Genomic DNA, 20,139 nt, shown 5'->3' with positions numbered 1-20,139 from the left:
CAGCCCAGACACTGCATAGTTGCCTTCCCCAAAAGGGTCCAAATCCTCTCTCACCTGCTCATATAAGTCCAACAGGTTAATGCGGTTCAGCCTAAACATCCCCACAACCTGCTGATCCGAGAGGGAGTCCAGGTAGAGCCGAGCACGATACATATACGTGGGGTACGCAGTAGTCGGGGGGCTACCTGGATCTGGCGCGCAGCTTCCTCCCTCCTGCGCAGCTCCTCCAAATGGGCCACATCACAAATCATCAACTCCAAACCACTCTGCAAAATCTCCATGTTTCAAACCCTCACAGGTGTCCTAAATGCTGTTGGGGTTTATGTAGGGGTGTTTGTGAGTGAAAATGAGGGCACCTGTGTTGAAATTAACCATGTGTGCACTTGACCAAAATGAGTTCTGTGCAAATTCGCCAAACAGAACCTGGTCTGAAATAAGTGCGATAATTAGACACCTAAAAAGTGCGATTTGCGAAAACGCATTGCATTAAATAAGCGATTTGTATACTTTCCTATACGAAAACATCTGGATGCGATATAAATGCGAAATAATCTCGCACTTTTGTTCCGCATACCTTAACGCACATATTATGCGATTTCAGCCCCTTAGCGCATCCCATTAAATTGGCGATTTCAGGGAAAAATGCGATATCGCCATTTTGTGGTCTAATTAACGCCAAAAAAAGCAGATCTCATCCCATAGAATGTCACCCAATATTTGGGATGCTGCAGTGGTCTATCTTAGATTAATGCGCAATAGCAGAGTAACCCTACACTGCATCTGTTATCAACAGTGTGTCTCTCTCAGTATCAGCACATGTGTTTTTTATGTATGGTATTAATTATGGATGTTGAATAGGAGGGAGGTGCTCCAATATTTCTTGAACAGGGTGCGATTTCTGCTTGCATCCCTATGGGGCTGCATACAAAAACCCACGAGTCAGCAGATGGTGCGGCATACAGTTTCACTTACTTGCACTCTTGATGTCTGTGTGCATAATTGTATTGACCCCCTATGGAAAGCCGTTCAGTCTGCTGGTAGTACCAGCAGGTGAGTTGCAGCCACCGGTGATGATGCGAGAGCGCGGATCAGCCCTGTCCATACTCAGTTGGGAGGCTTTTGATCTTAAAGCAGCTCAAACAATGAAACTGAGCTGCTATCAGATCAAAATCACACCGTGTGTATGGGCCTTAAGCGCGGTGGTGGTGAGAATGTCAGCTAGGGGGCACCAGCCAAAATCATGCCTAGGGCACCAAATTGGCTAGGGCCGGCTCTGAGATTTGGATTGTGTGAGCCCAGGTATGGCTCAGCCTCCTCCTATAGGACTCTGCAGTCTTCCTCCTCCTTCCTATCTATGCACGTTACATCTCCTCATCTCAAGCCTGTCATTGGTATCAATCTCAGCCAGTTCCAGTGCAGCTTTTCATTTGTCACTAGTGTGTTTGTTTTTTTATTTAATATATGGATATTTACAGGAATTGATCTTTTCAATTGAAGATTTTAAACCATTTGGTTGGTAGTTTGGATTTTATTCCATATTTGGGCTACATAATTGAATTCCAGTTGACAAATGCAGAAAAATACCAGCTGATAAATAGTTTAATAATAGTTTAATATTATAATAGTTATGAATTATTGATTAGTTATTAATTATTTATAGTATAATATTTTATTGGGCCGTTACCAGTGGATTGACTCTGCAATAGCATTCTGTTCCAAAAATTCATTACAGACATATAGATATGCATTCTTTTTCTCCCTCATTAAACCTTCTTATACCCTTTGGTGCTCTCAGTAACAACTGGAAGAAAGGCAATGACCATTGTAATATCTGTCATCCTTTTCTATATTTATTTGGGCATCACTTTTAAGCATAAGTATATTGCTTCCATACTGGTAGGTTAATTTGCTTCCAACAAAAATTTACCTTAGAATGTCTGTGTGTGCGTGTACATGTGGTAGGGAATATAGATTGTAAGCTCCACTGGGGCAGGGACTGATGGGAATGTTCAACTATTCTCTGTACAGCGCTACGGAATATTTGTGTGCTATATAAGAAACTGGTAAAAATAATAATAATAATTTCAAAAATACAGAGCCTCACCAGTGACTGACCTCACCGCACGTCACTGTAGGATATATTCCCATTTACAGCCATGCACATGGGCTGCATTACACTCAGGTGGGGTTGTGTGGCGTGGCATTTACCTGCTCGTTGGGCTCCAAAAACTTGCAGGTTCACTACCAAGTTCACTTATCACACACATGATGGTATGCAGTGCGCTCCAAGGGCCACACAGGCAGTATTGTTGTGGTGTGTGTAACGACATATTTGTCAGCTGTGCAATGAGTACTATTTGTGCCTTTCTAGAAACATCTGTCACTTTCCTGGTGGAATACACTTACAAAAAATAATCAGCAGTATGACAATATTAAGAATATCAGAGTGCTAAGAGATGAGTCTCCAGGAGTTCTTTGTAAGAACAAAAAAGTGCACTGCACAGTAGTACAGTACAGCGCTGTGATGTGATGTTGTGCAGTCTGCCTTGTGCTCCACTCCGCCCACTCCGGGTCAGCGTTCTGTGCCCTCCCTCAGGCACTTGGTAACTGCTGCACAGTGCGGCCATTCTGACGTTCTGTAGAGTGCACTCCCCTCTGGTGCCAATTGAGTGTCTGTACCGTGACTGACACCTGTCTCCGGCTGACCCTGGCATGTGGCGTCCGTTCCTGCTCCTGCTGCTGCTGGGCTCCTGGCCGCGCCCCTCCGATGCCCGGGATTCCGCTGCACCCAGATACACGGTCAGCCTGGAGCTGTCACCTGAGCTGCGATGGGAGCCGGTGCTGACACACTACAGCCGCACATACCTGCGGCAGGCTATGGAGCAGATATTTCTGTGAGTGTCTGCAACCCTTTGGAAGAATGTATTTAAAAATTATGAGAACAAAGTTTTTTTTTCTGTTTTGATCTTATTAACTTTTCTAGCCATGAAAATTTATAATTTCTTAGTTTTCTCCTACATAGGTGTGGGTTCAACCAATCTGAGGTTTTGTTAGTGAACTAGCAAATGATAGTAACATCCTGTTATTAACCCTTTTAATGACAACTTTGCTATGAGCGATCCTTAAAATATCCGCTAAAAATGCCAGCGTCGCCCACAACGACTGATCTTTCTTTTTTTGAGTGCAATGTTTAAGCAAACTTCACTTAATTGACTTGTATTAGTATTTATTTATACTAAAAGAACAGTCGCTGTGAGCTGGCATTTTTAGCGGAAATTTTAAGGATCACTCACAGCAATGTTGTTATTAAAAGGGTTAAAAACAGGATGCACTGGTATATGTTTATTTTATAGGATTATATAAGACAAAGTCTAAAGGCCCATACACACTGGGCGACTTTGAGCTGAAAACCGCTCAAAACAGCCTGCTTGAGCGGCTTTCAGCTCAAAGCCGCCCAGTGTGTATGCCCCAGCGATGAGCGCTGCTGTGCGCTCCCGCATCATCGCTGGGAAAGCCGCTCATCTGCTGGTTATACCAACAGACGAGCGGCGTTGGGGACGGCTTTGCATAGCTCTGTGCTATGCAACGCCGTCCTCCCCCCTCTGTCGGCGCCGGGCAGGGGGAAAGCCGCTCAGTGTGTATGCAGGGGGATTCAAGTACGGCCATAACTAGGTGTGTGCCAGCAGCGCAGTTCCTTGACCGCACCGCATTTGCATTGTAGGTTCACCATCTGGCAAAACCACCTGCATACCTGCCCGTCACTGCCGATCCCCGCCACTGAGACCGCAGTTATTTTAAATGTGGTGCCAGCCACCAGCTTGTCAGAGCTCGGGGGCCGGCTTCCACAGTTAGCGATTAGCAAACCTATCCTCCTCCACTGTGGTTTGAACTTCAGCTGCCAGCTACTGCCGCATCATTCCTGAGCCAGCTACTAACCGTTCTGGATTCTGGTTCCCTGGCTCCCCTGGATCAAACTACACAGAGCAGCAAAAGGACGTGGAAGGCTTAATCACCCAGGAGTAGCGTCCAAGGTCTGCCCAGATCACAGATTTTCTATTTATCTCTGGGTCTGTCGTGCACAAGAGGCTGTACACGTAGTGTCTGCTGGCTTCTGTTAGACAGCAACAATTCTCTTCACCCTAGCAATTTGGGATCAATTGTCAAAAGTCCCCCTGACATGTCTGCAAGCAGGTCCCCTTACAGCATTAATCCCTAGAGGTCTTCCTGACTTTTCTTACATTTTATGTACCCCAGAATATTGTTGTTTCAGCATTGTTCTCACCTCATATTTTATGTATACATATGTGTAATGTGAATTACGGTGTGTGGCATAATGTGTAAGGGGCATTACGGTGTATGGTATAATGTGTAAGGGGCATTACGGTGTGTGGTATAATGTGTAAGGGGCATTACGGTGTGCAGCATATTGTGTAAGGGACATTACAGTGTGCAGTGCAATGTGCAAGGGGCACTACGGTGTGTAGCGTAATGTGTAATTACACTGTTATTGCTCCTATTATGTCTTACACCTTTCAAATTGTGTGCAGTTCCTCTTTCCTGCTTGGGGTGTCGCTGTCTGCTTTGGTGCTTCTTGTACAGTCTTGTCTGTTTTGAGATACAGGCCACAATATGATAGAAACAACACAGCAGACAGCAACACCCCAGGCAGGAAAGAGGATCAGCGCTGCGGAATATGTGTGCGCTATATAAGAAGCTGTTAATAAATAAATAAACTGCGCAGGATGTGAAAGGTGTTTCAGAATGGTAACTAGTATATTTAGAATTGGTTAGTATGAGTGGCAAGTGTTATGTTACATTCAGGACATCCCAGTGCATTGCCGATCAGTATGCCAATGGACTACCTAAATATTGCATGCAGGAAAAACATATTTTTAAAGGCATTCCGACTCAATTGTGAAGTGAGGCTTTACTTGATACTTGGTGTGATACAGATACTTAAGGTAAGCCTTGTACAGTTGTATGTTAAGACATGACGAAAGTGCCTCTTTTTAAAAACCGGGCACTATAACTCTGCCATATAACGTTTGTCTCCTTCAGGCAGAAGCATGAGCCATGCAAGGGGACATGGTGTACTTTTTTAGTATCCATGTTGACTGTGTCGACATTTGGGTGAAAAAACCACGTCGACCTTTTGACTGTTGACCTTCCACATGTTGACCTAATGCTTGTGTCGACCCAATGACCTTCAGTCATGTTGACCATCATGGATGTCGAACTTCAGTGGTTGACCTGATGCTTGTCTATTCTATGAACCATACCCCTTGATTGTTTCTTTGGGCGAGATTCAGCAAGCAGAAAATGCCGTAAAAACCCAGTTTTTGGGTTTTTTACCACATTTTCATATGCAGCAAAGCCCCATTGCTGGGGCTTCGCTGCGGGGGGTTACGCCAGTTCCTATTTGGCGTAACCCCATGGAAGCCTATGGGCTTCCCTTCAAGTCCCCCGCCGCCCCGCGCGCCCCCCCCCCCCCCCCCCGCCGATCCGCGCCGCACCCCCCTTACCTGTGTCCGGGCAGCCTCCTGCTGTGCTGCCCGGACCAGTGATTTCCTCCTGCCTGCACCACTTCTAAATGCAGGGAGGAGGAACCGGAGCCCTTACAGCTGTGTAAGGGTTCCAGCAGGGAGGGGGGGACCCGGAGCACATCGCCGTGCATCACTTTTGCGTTAATAATCGCATATGTTAGTGCATATGCGATTATTAACTATGCAAATACCGGCGATGTGCACCGGGTATTATTGCTGAATCTCGCCCTTTGTATTGTTATCCTACGCTATCCGATGTACTGATGTATATTATCCTTCGCCTTACTGTATCATATACGACTTTCATTTATGTCAGATGAACACCATTACAAGCCCAGCCTGTAGTAGAAAAGTGGAATATCTCCTCATATATTGCTGTTAGGCACAAACAGGTCATCTCTATAATATCCTAGTTCAGTGGTTTCCAAACTTTTTAGAATCACGGCACCATAGAGCATCAAAATATTTTCAAGGCACCCCTAGGCCAAATGCTTCTTATCGAGAAATTCAGAAACAAAATATTAAATTAAGTGCATTGTGTTTATATGTCACAGTTATCTGGTGAGGGACAGGATTTGCTTCTGTTTGTGCACATATATTATGATTGGCAGCCACAAGCACTGGTTTTGCCTGGTACATTGACCATAAATAATATGAATTGATCTTGGTCCACCAACCCAAGGCACCCCTGCAAGTGTCCTGAGGCACCCCAGGGTGCCTAGGCACACAGTTTGGGAACCACTGTGTTAGGCACACACAGGTCATCTCTATAATATCCTAGTTCATTGTTTTTGCATAAAAAACTATCCAAAGAAATAGTTGTGTACAATAAGTATGGGTACATCTCTGTTTTACAGCTCGACATTGCCTAAATGGGTCCATGCTATCATCCGTCCCCTGGCAGAGGTGGACTTGGCATTTCTAGTACATGAACCGTATGCTGGAGAAATAAAGGGTATATCGAGATCACTTGGAGTTAGTGTTGGTGATGTAGTTGCCTTAAACCTTTGCTATGAAGCTACAGCGTAAGTACAACTACAAATTCTGGAATAAAATAATATAATATGTAAAAAATGCTGTTTTTATTAAGTGCCTTAAACCTACTATATACAGTATACATATGACTTTGAATATCCATATTTATACTGAGTTCCAACAGTAGAACAATTTTTGACCATTGATTGGTGTGTGTGTATATAGGTATACAGGTTAATATATATATAGAGAGAGAGAGAGAGAGAGAGAGAGAGAGAGAGAGAATGGGGAGACAAAGGCACTCGGAGACTTCTTAGGTGAAGCAAACATGGACCAGTTTAATCCATATAGAGCAAAGCCTGTCTACGTTTCGGGGGTCAAGCCCCCGTCGTCAGGACAATAAGGCTGGTGTTATACAGTGCCTTTGTCTCCCCATTCTCTGCATTGTTGGCTGTACCTGGTGCAGTCTTCTGGCTTATGGCAACGGAGCAAGCTACAGCTGTTTGCAGCTAAGATAAGACCTGAGTGACAGTTCTTCCCCTGTTCCTCATATATATATATATATATATATATATATATATATATATATATACCAGTCCAATGACCCACCAAAGCGGGTCACCAGGTGAGTATATATTGTGCGTTTGTATTGTATAAGATTGCTGTAGGTTTGGGGCTGAGGACGGGGCTGATACCCCGAAACGTCCCCCACATACCTGTATTCTTCAATACACTTTTTTGTGCATTTACAAAGTCTCCTCGAGTGCCGTTTATTCACACTTTGGTGGGTCATTGGACTGGTATTCATCACTCTTCTGGCACCTGGAGCAGCTGCATGTGAGACACTTGGAGTGCCGGCAGCATTGGATGGCTATATATATATATATATATATATATATATGGCGGGGCTGGCATTAGAAACGCCAGCCCCTGCAAAGATACGCCAACCTCCATCTGTAGTAACGTCATGTGCATGAAGAAAATTACAAAGGAAAGCTCTTAAGGCCCCCATACACTGAGCCTATTTGGTCTGATTTTGGTCGATTGCGACCAATCGGGCCGTTAAATCAGACCAAATCTTCTGTCCCTGACATGCAGTCGGGTCGGATGCGCGGTCCCATGCGCATCGGACCAGAGCAGGTGGATCTCTTTCAGTGGGGAGGTGTTAAATAAACCCATAGGCTTCTATAGGGCACTGTGGTGGATCCCACTGCATCTATTTCCTAGAATCTATCACATTCTGGGACTTGGTGCATATGTGGAACACTGCCAAGGATTAGATGCATTTTTCAGCTTGCTACCCTAATAAGAAAAATGGGGAGATGATGAGAGAGAAAGAGAGGCAGGACAGAGAGAAAGGTAGAATGTAGGGACACAGGGGAGAGAGATGGGAAGTTGGGGGAAAACTGGTTCCAATCATTTTTTTTTTTATTAATGATATACCCAGTACTCCAAGGCTGCATAATCTTAGATTTTTCACAGTAATAAAAGGACTGATGTTTTTAGAAAGCTTTATGCATGTCAATAACACAGTCACAACTGGTTTTGCTGTTTCAGTTTAACTTCGACACAGGGAGGCCAGTCCCAGGATTCGGGATTAAAAAACTCTCAATCTCAGCATTCCCTGAGAACAGTAGTGTAGCAGTCTTTAAGCGGGCGGTCACTGCTGAAGGGGCAGGAAGGTGCTTGGCTGCGTAGCATGATCTCTAACATCAGGCCACACACCTGGTTGCTGGGTAGTGTCTGACAGAAGTGATGCTGGTGCTCAGTGCTGGCCGGCATGAATAAATGAAAACTGCATGCGCAAATTAATCCTGAAGTCCTGGGATTGGAGGCTGCAATCCCGAGTTAGAAATCCTGGCAGTTTTGGACCTAAATCCTGGGATCCTACCGATCCTTTTCCAGAGTTTGGCCTCTCTATCCCTATTTTAGTGTTTACTTGCCAAGAGAGGAAAAGAGAAAAAACTCCAATCTCCCAATTTCCCCTTTTCCCTTTATGTAAACCAATCCCTATCTTAGCCAAGGTGATTTTCTGGACATAATCAAGATAGACCTAACAATGCTGCTAATCTTCAGTTTTATCACATCTGTGACAGTCATCTTAGTGTTCGTAATAAGCATGTTTAAGAAAGTAACTTATTAGAACAGCAGTTTAAAGGGCAACTTTGTATATTGCTATCCTATTCAGATAATGCTTTATAAAAGTTCCAATGTCCTTGGTTTTTATATTTAAGCCTTTATGTGACAGAGGTAAGAATGTATGGGTGCCAGGCGACAGTCGGGATTCAGACAGTCATTTCTCCAACATCAGAATCCCGACAGTTGGAATCCCGACTTACATGGGCTATTTTCCCTTGTGGGGGTCCACAGGGCTCGAATGCATTCGCCCCCCTGATGGGTTCCCGACAGTCGGTATTCCGATGTTGGAGAAAAGACCGTTGGAATCCTGACTGTCGCTAAGTTATACCATATCCGAATGTACAGTATGTTATATGTTTAAAGCTACAAGTAAATTTAAAAAAGAGTTCATTTTAATATACAGTAGAGCTTTTATCAATGGTGTATACCAGTGTTTCCCAAACTTGGTCCTCAATTACCCCCAACAGTTCATGTTTTCCAGGTTACCCGGCAGGCACACATGTGCACTCATTACTCACCGACACATTTTATATGATCCACAGTTGTTCTAATTATTCACTTGTGAATCTGCGAGGAGACCTGGAAAATGTGCACTGTTGGGGGTACCGAATTTGGGAACCACTGGTCTAGACCTCTACAATCTAGTAAAATACATTTAGTGCAAATTATTATTATTTTTCTTCAAACATACAGAAGAACAAACATAATATTAAAGTCAGTCACAGTAGCAAAACAAAGCAAATATAGACAAAACACTGGTGCACAGAAAGTGCTTAACTATAGGCCTAGGAATGGAACAAGTAAAATACAAGCACGGCTTCAGGTGCATCTAGATTTAAAAAAAAAAAAATTAATTGCCAAAGCACACCTTCAGACCCCCACAGAGGAAAAACACATTGGCCCTTATTCTGATCTGTGCGGAAATTCCCGCATTCTTACGGAGCGGTCCGCACGCCACGGTGTTTTGCCGCATGCGGGCATCGTCCGTAGAAACGCCCACGTGTCCTCCGCATTCGGACGGACTCACTCTTTAAGAACAGGGCGTGTTTACGGACGACATACAAATCATGCGTGTGCGGGAGAAACACTCCGATTCGGCACGGTATTACAGAGTATTACAGAGTATGCTCGGGAATACCGCATCCGAACGGGAGCCAAGCGGTGCTACCGCACGTAAGCGGAGGATTTACGCCAAACAACCCACTATGAAGTATCTTCTGCAAGACATCACATGACCCACTTATTCAATTACCTATCCTCATAAAAAACTGCTTATTTGGAATTGGAATCAATTAGATTCCAATATATCCTTACAAGCATGCCTAACACATGCATTGCACACATTAACCCTTACAGCAATGTAAGTGCAATGCTTTGTATTACACCCTGTGTAAAAGATTATAAACAATCAACACATATACTATTTAAAGTGCAAATAAAACCAACAACTGTGAACTTGCATAAAGAATTTTATTAACGCCACAATTAACATAATTTAAAAAATTTTAAAATTCGAAATTAAAGAAGCAGGTCCTTCAGGTCCTGCAGGTCTGCTTGCGCCAGCCGCAGATGGTGCTCCAGTCGCCGGAGGGCCCCATGCACACCCTCATCTGCCGGTGTGGTGTCATCTGTGGGCATGTCAAAGGGGCAACAATTAGTCATGTTATTCTTGCATACATTTCACATACTGCGACATAAATTGCACAAATGCTAGGTGACATGTGTGTATATATATATATATATATATATCTATGTAGAGCATGGGTCCTCAAACTGCGGCCCTCCAGATGTTGGGAAACTACAAATCCCAGCATGCCTTGCCACAGTTTTGCTATAAGGAAGTGTTAAAACTGTGGCAAGGCATGGCGGGATTTGTAGTTTCACAACATCTGGAGGGCCGCACTTTGAGGACCCATGATGTAGAGAGATAGAGACACACATAGATAAATAGATATGACACATATATACATACATGCTAAGTTATTTACTACATACTGTATTTTTTGGCCTATACACTTTACTCTGCAGAAGACATAACAGTCATATTGTTTCTTCTCAGTCACAACCCACCCATGACTAACCAATGACAAGCAGGTCATGGGCTCCGTCAATAAGAACTTGTCACAATCTGCTCAGTCTAAGTTCAGTGATGGTTCGTGGCATGGGAGTTATGCAAATGTAAGGAATGCACAGTACACATCCTCAAAATCATAATTCTGTCTAAACCAACCTACAATTCTGTGACGGCCAAAAAAAAAACTGAAGTACAGGGGGTGTTTAGGTAGAGGAGGCTCCTGGGACACTGGCAACTTCTGACTCCATTCCAAGGTAGGCCGGGCCATACTCCATTTATAGCATACATCCTAGAGTTTATAAATAACATTCACCAACAATATAGATTCCACTATTTGATGGGTCATAATCCACGCTTGCAGCAGGTGAATTTAAGCCACAAATGATCCACTCATCCCTTTACTCCAGGATCCAGTTTAACTACAACGGTTATGTGGCAGTCAAAATGGACCTCCAACCCATCCCACAAACCTGTGTAATTCAGAGGTGTCCTGGATGAAAGGGATGCCTTGGACACCCCATCTAACCCGTACCTGTATCTGTAGCTACCCACTTTGGGGTCTATATGATTAGTATGGGCCCAAAATTTGTAATCACCAGTGCTAAAAAACAAATACCAGTACAACTACTTCATGAATTATGCATTATGTCAACATACCGATCTGCGCCGACTCCGGTGCCTGGCACGCCTCCTCCCCCTCTGAATTGGAGGTGTCCGGGGCAACTGTGGCCTCCTCAGCCCCCTCCTCCGCCATCTCCTCGGGCACAACATCCTCCTCCTGCAACTCCTCCTCCACCTCCTCCTCCAACTCCTCCTCCACCTCCTCCTCCAACTCCTCCTCCACCTCCTCCTCCACCACCACCACCACCTCCTCCTCCTCCTCCTCCTCCTCCTCCGCCACCAACACCTCCTCCTCCGCCACAAACTCCTCTTCCACCTCCTCACGCAACTCCTCCTCCTCCACCTCCTCCTCCACCATTTGCTCCTGGCCAACTTCCTCCTCCTCCACCCTTGCCGGCACCTCCTCCTCGGGGTGTTGGCCCTCGTCCTGGGCCAGGCCTGCCTCCGCCTGTTCACGGGCCTGTCGGGCTCGGGCTCGTGCTGTGTGGTAGATAAAAACATCATGGTCAATGTTGGCTCATTGGGGCACATTTATTAATCCAAAACAAGACATACATGGAAGGGTGATAATGATGGCAAACGATGCAGGAAAGTAGCTCCTTACTGTTAATGGACTCCAAAGTGTGTCATTCAAATTATTATGTGATGGTTAGTAATTTGTTCCCACATTACAACCCAGGCATTTATCAATGTGTAACACATATTAGATCGGGCACATTGTATGCATCAGAATCCTCAATGCTATGGCATTACATATAAAAGCCTCATGACTGCATGTTAACCAGGAAGAAGCACACATAACAGTCTATGGACTTTTAAACCCATGGACACCCACTTATTATGAGACACATTTTATTGTTTATATATGCTATGTTGTAAGTGCGAAATTTCATAGCTAAAATACTCACACTCAGCTATTTCGCCCCTGAGTTGGTGAAGCAGCTGGGGCTGGCGCCTGCGGAGGTCCGACCACCGCCTCTCCAGCTGCCCGAGGGACCTCCGCACCCGAGTGCGGGCGTAAATTCGGCGCCCTGCCGCAGCATAGGCCCTCCGCTTGTGCCTGTTGGTTATAAAGGGCCCTGCACGGCCCAGCCTTGTCTCCATGACGGAGACAAGAACTCGCAGCTCCTCATGCGTGAAGGGTTCTGCCCTTCGAGTCTCCGCCATGTTGACAATGGCATCTATCAACCAATCAGGTGGTGGCATTGGTTGATCACAGTTATTTGTGATAATAACTTTATTGTTCATTTTTACATTAACAGCGTCTCTGCGCCAACACAAATGGTGACAAATTCGCATGCCTTCAAAACCGTAGTGTTGATGTATGGCAATGAACAAATCTGATATATATAAAACACAGTGTGTATGCCCTTAGCAAATCCAATAAGGCCGCGCTCCGCCAAGCAACGCGTGCTATAGCTTAGCAACGCATAGCTGTAGTTAGCATTAATTACTCTATGCATCTATGTGTATGCGTACATTTATGTGTAAAAGACACATACACACACTTGCAGGTATCCTGAAACCAGCATTATACACCAGCCCTGCCTGCCTGCCTGCCTGCCTGCCTGCATGCTCCTTGAAATGTTGAAACATGTGAATAAATTCCAACATCATATATAGATATATATCTATATATGCAAACAAATCATACATCAACACAGGAAATAATCCCCAACACATGATAGCATAAATCAATGTACTCACCAGTCATCAGGGATAGTATCAACTACAATAATGAAGATATAACAAACACATAAGATCCCTTGTCCAAGGTATAATAATTAGCACCTATATTGAACTTCCCCCAAAACTAAACTCACTATTTATAGGGCTGTCACATGCGTGGTCTATAACAGTAGAGATGAGTATTGCATGATTTGTGGCCTGGATTATCTAAGGGATTGGGCTACTTTTAGCTTGCAATGAAACGCCACAATACCACAGTAGTCATGAATCAAATGTCATGTCATGCTAGAAAATAGCATGGGTATTGTGCAATAGTCACAGGTGTATCAGAAGATTCTATGCAATGTTAGCATTGGTGACCAGTATTTCATGTAGAACTTTCGCCAGGTTTTACACAATGGAATTTCAGCCACCGTATGCGGCGCGAAAAAACAGCGACGTACGCACACGCACGGAACGCAGCTGCCGCTGATGTCCGCCAAACAGGATACACAAACAGTATATAAAGGGGTATTAGAAGGTGACAATGTTGTTGCTAACATGTCTGGATCACAACCAGAGGTGGACCCAGATCTGCAGCAACTATTTGACCAGCTGGACTCCAGCACCACCTATGTGCCACTGCACATGCGGCCAGTGGGTAATGAGGAGGCTGCTGGCCCTTCTACAGCAGGGCAAGCTGCACCTGAGCATTCTACAGCAGGGCAACCTACACCTGGCCCTTCTGCAGCAGGCCAACCTGCAGCTGGCTCATATGCACCATCAGCAGAATTGGTTGGAACACAACCGGGGACTTCACAAGGTAGTAGCATGGCCAGCACTTCAAGTGCAGCGACTGGTGCCAGGGGGCGTGGCCAGGGACGTGGCAAGGGGCGAGCCAGGGCAACAGAGGAACCAACTACAAGAAATAAGGCATATGAAGCACAGGAGCTTGCCATCCTGGTTCCCCGAGCACGTGATTGGATAGAGTGTCCATCCGAGAAGCTGACACACACACGCCGATGGAAGATTTGGGAACAGATAACGGCAGAGATTAATGCAGTTGCGCCACAAGTTCGTGAGACGGACCATGTGAAGAAGAGGCAAGTTGTTTTGTGATACATGTGGCCAGTAATAGCCAAGTAATGATTGAATTGATGCTTATATGCATTTTGCAAATGGCACATGAGGTTGTTACGATACACATACATTATTGCCATGTTATTTCCTTGAGAGTTAGAGTAGGGTGATTGTGAATGTGTATTGTAACGGTTGATATCATAGTTGCATGTAATATTATATATGGGACATTAATCACATGTTGTAATATGTAGCACAGAGCAATGGCTGCAACAGCTAACATTGGGAGTGACATGTATTAATATGTCAACTTACATTGCAGGTGGCAGGACTTCAAAACCAACCTGAAGAGGAAGATGACCAAGCGGTGGGAACACAGCCAGACATCTGGGGCCGGCCCCATGCCATCAGGGCTAGAGCTCACCCCCCTGGAGGAGATGGCGGAGAGCTGTATCTCAGTTGAGGAGATCAGGGGGGTGAGCACGATGGATAGCGAGGCCCCAGCTGAAGTGTTTGCGTCTTTTCTGGAAGGTAAATATTGGTCATGCCATAAACTTGTGCAAGTAATTATCGTAGAATGTCTCCTAATTGTGTTTATCTTTTCCCACAGACACCCCACCGCTTGGTGAGGACTCTGCTCAGGAGGCGGAGGAGTCCGTGCCACCTGGCCCCAGAGGTAGGCCTGTGCAGCAGCAGGCATCGGGCCAAGCCGATTTGGCCGCCTTGGCCCAGGTGCTTGTGGACATCAACCAGCAGGGAGATTTGGCATCAGAACGGATGCGTAGGACCGAGGAGATCCTGGCGAGCTTGGTCAGCACCCAGCAGTCCATCGCTGGGAGCATGCAGGCCATGGCTGAGTCACATCAGGCCATGGCTGCAAGTGCTCAGGTGCTGGCCGAGCAAGCCACCCGCCAAAATGATCTCCTCCTCCACCATAATGAGCTTATGGTGGAGCTGGTTACCAGCAACAGGGTCCTAATGTCATCCGTTTCTGGTGCATTACCAGCGGAAACACTCCCTGCTGGCAGGAGGGGTAGACCAGCCAACCCCTCCACATCATCTGCTCCACCTGCCCCAGCATCTGGGCGTCCCCGAAGAGCTGCTGCACAGGCCAAGGAGCCTACCAAGGCCAAACGTGGTCGGAAATGAACTTGTGGCCGCATTAATCTCTACCGTTATGTGTTCCCAAATCTTCCATTGTGCTGTGTGTGTCAGCTTCTTGTGTCCAATCACGTGCTGAGGGGAACCAGATGAGCCCTTGCTTCATATGTCCTTTGTGGTTCCCCTGTTGCCCTCTTGTGCCTGGCATTACTGTCAGCTGTACTTGAAGTGATGGCCATGGTACTATCTGGTGAAGTCCCCGGTTGTGTTCCAAATGAGTCTGCTGATGGTGCATATGAGCCAGCTGCAGGTTGGCCTGCTGCAGAAGGGCCAGGTGTAGGGTGCCCTGCTGTAGAATGGTCAGGTGCAGCTTGCCCTGCTGTAGAAGGGCCAGCAGCCTCCTCATTTCCCACTGGCTACATGTGCAGTGGCACATAGGAGGTGCTGGAGTCCATCTGTGTGCTATTATATTTGTGTTTTATTATTATTTATTTTGCTGCATTCCTGGCATGTTGTTTATAGTTTTGATGTTTAATTTTATGGTCATTGCATGACAGTGGCATTGACTGTGACATGAATATAAATAAATGTGTTTACTTTACCCAAAATGTGTGGTTTCATGAGTACATGTCGAATACACATGTGTATTGATAGTATTAATATTCTGTCATGTCAATTGTTAGCAGTTTTTAAGTGTCTGAGAAGTACAGCATATGTGGGGGACTAGTAATGTTTCCTTGAAGCAGCAATGGTTTCAATTAAAGCACTGACAAGCGGCCTATTAGTGAGTAATGAGTAAAGGAGTAGATTGTATTGGGTTCAGGTGTTAATGGTTGTAGTCATTAGGCGTACGTTCGCCTACCGCATGAACGAGTGGTGTCCGCAAAGCAATAGTACACTTGTGGACACCGCACATTTCAGCCCTTTTTGCTCGCGTGCATTCGGAGTGGTTTCCGAATGTACGCCCCCCAACATAAGTGTACTCCCCCGTGTCCGCCCATGTTTCCGCCCCGTTTTGCCCACTTTGAAACTACGCCCATGTGTCATTCCGCATGACGCCCATAATACGCCCCTATTTCCCGAATGATAGCGGTGAACAGTTCTGGACGGTCTTTGTCCGAACTGGTACCGAGTCAAGGCGTGGCACATGCGCGTTGCGTTCTCTACGCATGCGCAGACGCCGTAAAGACGCAATCCGTAAGAACGCGGTAAAGTCCGCATCAATCAGAATAAGGGCCATTGATCCCCCAGTTGAGGAAAAAAAATTGGTTCCCATACCAAAAATAAAATTAATTGGCCCTCACATAATTGAAACCCAGATTAACACCGTACAGATTCATCTGCTTGCAGAACACAGGACAGACCTCATGCCAATTCCAACAGTTTTCAGTGTGTAGTACCCCAGGGGAGTAGAGTTAAAAAAAATGTGAACACCATATGAGTCACTATATTTACACAGCGCTACTATGAGGAAGAATAAATGTAGATAACCACCATGGGATAAAAGTTGAAATTAAACATTTATTTCATTAAACCAATCTATAACAGTCAATAACTAAAAATTAAAAAAGTATAAAAAAAGAGAAAATATTGATTATAGCATTATTTTATACTTTATATTTTATAATAAATATTTTCTCTCTTTTTTTTATACTTTTTTAATTTTTAGTTATTGACTGTAATAGATTGGTTTAATGAAATAAATGTTTAATTTCAACTTTTATCCCATGGTGGTTATCTACAATTATTCTTCCTCATAGTAGCGCTGTATAAATATATTTGCTTGTTTTTCTGTTTAAGTGGGAGTGACTACCCCACACCATACAGCAGCTGGTTTATTAACCCATACCAGCGCCTGTCTGTCCCCACAGGGGACATCCCAGTTCTCCACCATATGAGTCACTGCCTAGCTGCCATTATGTTCTCCTAGGCAGCTAGTGAGGGCAGTATAACAGCAGGACACCTGAGCATCTACTCACCTTAGCTCACAGTAATTCTTAAGCAGCAAGCTCTTAATCCGGGACTGCCATTGACACCATCGTTATGAGAGAGAGGAAGCAATAACAGCCATCACCAACCAATGATTATTATCGTATTACAAGTAAAGGAGGGGCCAGTGGTCAGATCTGCTGGTGGCTGTAAACTGATGTGGACATCTCTGTGGTGGTGGCTGTAAACTGGTGTGGACATGTCTAGCTCTGGTGGCACACTTGTGAACAGCCCAAGGCAGACTTGTGTGCCATGGCACAGTGGTTGAAGAATGCTAATCCTAGGAGAACTCAGCATGTTAGCAAACCATGATTATAAGATGAAAAAGAAAACCTGTGCAAATAATAAAGGAATAAGCAGGTGAGGCTTGGGGAGTAGGAGGGGGGAAGGATGGGTGGGCTTCCAATCCTAGGTAAAGTTATAAGTATTACCACCATTGCTAACAGTCAGCAGAGCTCACAGGGCCACGAAAAGCCCTTGTACAAGAGAGTACATACCATAGCCTCCATAGTAAGGTTCCGGGCACTGATTTTGTATTAAAACACATTTTAATATCTTGTGTAATGTCTTCTTATGGATTAAGGAAAATGTACCTAAACATTTAAATTAAATAAGAAAAATCTCTAAATTAAAGGAACAGCCCAACAGGGGTGTCCCCGGCTGCTTTGTCATGTATCCCACAAATGTCGGATGGATTCAGTTTTAGTTGAATATGCGCATGTGCAAACCCTGGAACAGGTCTGAATCAGGAATTGGGCCCTGAGTACACATTCTTCTAGAATCTAGGTGTATGTTTTCACATCCCATTACTACACACACATTCAGTGATTTTCAGCAAATGAAAATAATTTTGCCTCTCAGGAAAGAAGAAATGGTTTTCTAAAAGAGGATGTAAAACCTAATAGTTTTACTTCCATAACCTTGAATATTGCACATGTATAAAGACAGTTATTTATAAGATGCAAATTTCTCATTTAGGTTTGTTGATTTAAATGATAATTATATTTTCATGTATTTATTTAGGGAACACATTTCCAACAAGGATCAGTCACACTACAGAAGTAGATCTGCACAGATACAGGCATCCCTCTCCTCCTAATCCTTCTCCTCATTAGCTGCAATAGGGACAATTTATAAAGTATTTCTACAGAAACACAAGAGTGACAGCCGTTCTATTAAATGAGAGAGTTCAGCTGCCTATCAAGTTACTGTAACACAGATAGAGGTGAATTAACACACTGTGGAGTCCCAGGCAACATACTGCCCCTCGTCCATTGCCCATGGGAGGCTAGAATGGATCATCCCATAAACTGTATATTTAATATAGTGGGCGGTATTCAATGAGCCTGATTCGCCATGTTTTTATGGCGAATTTGTGCTGTTTGGCGAATTTTTGACTAAAACGGTGAATCACCCTATTCAATGACCACATGGCGAATACATTTGAAGGTAGCAATCGCTATCTTTTTATGGTAAAGTGGAAGGTGAACTTTTAAAATAAAGTGTTTTGTTTTTTACATTTGGTGTAAAAAAATCAGGAATTTTATTCTGAGGAGGGGCATGCTACTTTTATTCATGTGCTGTAAGCACATAAATATATATTTAATTTAAAAAAAAATATATATATATATTTTTTTTTTTTACACAGCAGCCAGCAGGGGGCGCCGGAGCCGAGCCGCTCATTACATATTCATATATTCACTGCACCCGTTCGTTACGATCGGGTATAGTGAATATACACTCCCCTGCTGGCACCCCCGGGGGGCAGCCTGTGCTGCCTGGCACCCGGGGAGCCCACCTGCCCCCCACAAACGTTCAGGGGCAGGCAGAGAGACTTCCATCTTTCTGCCTGGCACCCTCCTCAGGCTCCTTCACCGCAGGAGCTCATATTCGCCTGTCAGGGGCAGCGAGCCCGGAACGTGGCGAATGTGCAGCGAATCCTAAAAAGGATTAGCTGCACCTCGCAGGTATTCACATTGAATACCGCCCATAGACTTTTCAGAAAAAAAAACCCAATTGCAATAAAAGCTGTTGAAGATGATAAAAAAAAACCTATTACATAAAGTTAATATTCATTGTACATAATACAGATGGAGCGCCTGTCATCCAGCGGCAGCTCTCGCCAGATCCCCTCCTCTGGCGAGAGCCGGCAGACAGGCACTCCATCTGATGGGGGACACGTGAGAGGCTCATGTGGGGGGGTTGGGGGAGACGGCGTGGACCGGACGACAGCCACACACACAGCGGAGAGCTCTGTCGCAACGGGCGCCCCCGTCTGGTGGGAGCTGGCAGCCCCCGGCTGAATGACAGCTGCTACATCTGTTTACATAATATAACATGACCTTTGTGTAAAATAAAGAAAAACACACCTTATACACTGACCAACTTTCTGGCTACCTCTTCCAGGAGGGAACAAGCAGGTTGGTAAAGATGAAGAGGGCATAGACGTTTGATTGTAGGCATTGTAAAGTTGGATAGCAAAGCAACATGAAAATTATGTTAAAATCGGCACTGATTGGGATGTATAAAGATCAATGTTTGTCCTCAAAAAATAAAAATGTATTTAATCCAAAAAGAAAAAACATGGATCCAAGTAAAAAAAAACAGTACATATATATCAAATGATAATATACATAAAATCACTGTGTGGCAGCCCAGGTTGTGAACCTTTGTGTTGAATAGCCAGAGGATTTGTATACAGCACAAACACTTTTGTGTGCTTATGTAAAATATCCCATATAAAATTTAAAATAACCAGGTATGTTACCTCTCTCTGAGTTGTGGGCTTGATGAAAATTGGGCTAATTTCTCTGGTGCCAATAATGAAAAAACAGGTGTTGGTTACCTCCTCTCCCAAGTCCCGATGAATCATCCTATCCCTCTGCCAACTAGCACGATGCACCAGCCTCTGCACGCTTGTGTCAGGAATGGGGCCGGAGATTATCGCTA

The 20,139-nt window shown here is 44.7% G+C and overlaps 1 protein-coding gene across 1 annotated transcript in view; it reads left to right on the top strand.

Annotated features, from left to right (window-relative positions):
• The first annotated feature begins 2,602 nt into the window (after positions 1-2,602).
• Positions 2,603-20,139, top strand: part of NAAA (N-acylethanolamine acid amidase) — a 36,929-nt gene continuing 19,392 nt past the window's right edge. The window contains exons 1-2 of the mRNA XM_083177896.1: positions 2,603-2,894; positions 6,401-6,568. Of these exons, the coding sequence (XP_083034022.1) occupies positions 2,713-2,894; positions 6,401-6,568 (350 nt within the window). The 5' untranslated portion in view covers positions 2,603-2,712. The remainder of the gene's footprint in view (positions 2,895-6,400; positions 6,569-20,139) is intronic.

The sequence above is a fragment of the Crinia signifera genome, chromosome 1 (genome assembly GCF_055691185.1).
Source record: "Crinia signifera chromosome 1, ASM5569118v1, whole genome shotgun sequence".
Classification (NCBI taxonomy): domain Eukaryota; kingdom Metazoa; phylum Chordata; class Amphibia; order Anura; family Myobatrachidae; genus Crinia; species Crinia signifera.
Note: the sequence above shows the minus strand (reverse complement) of the source record. Positions and strands in the feature narration are given on the sequence as shown.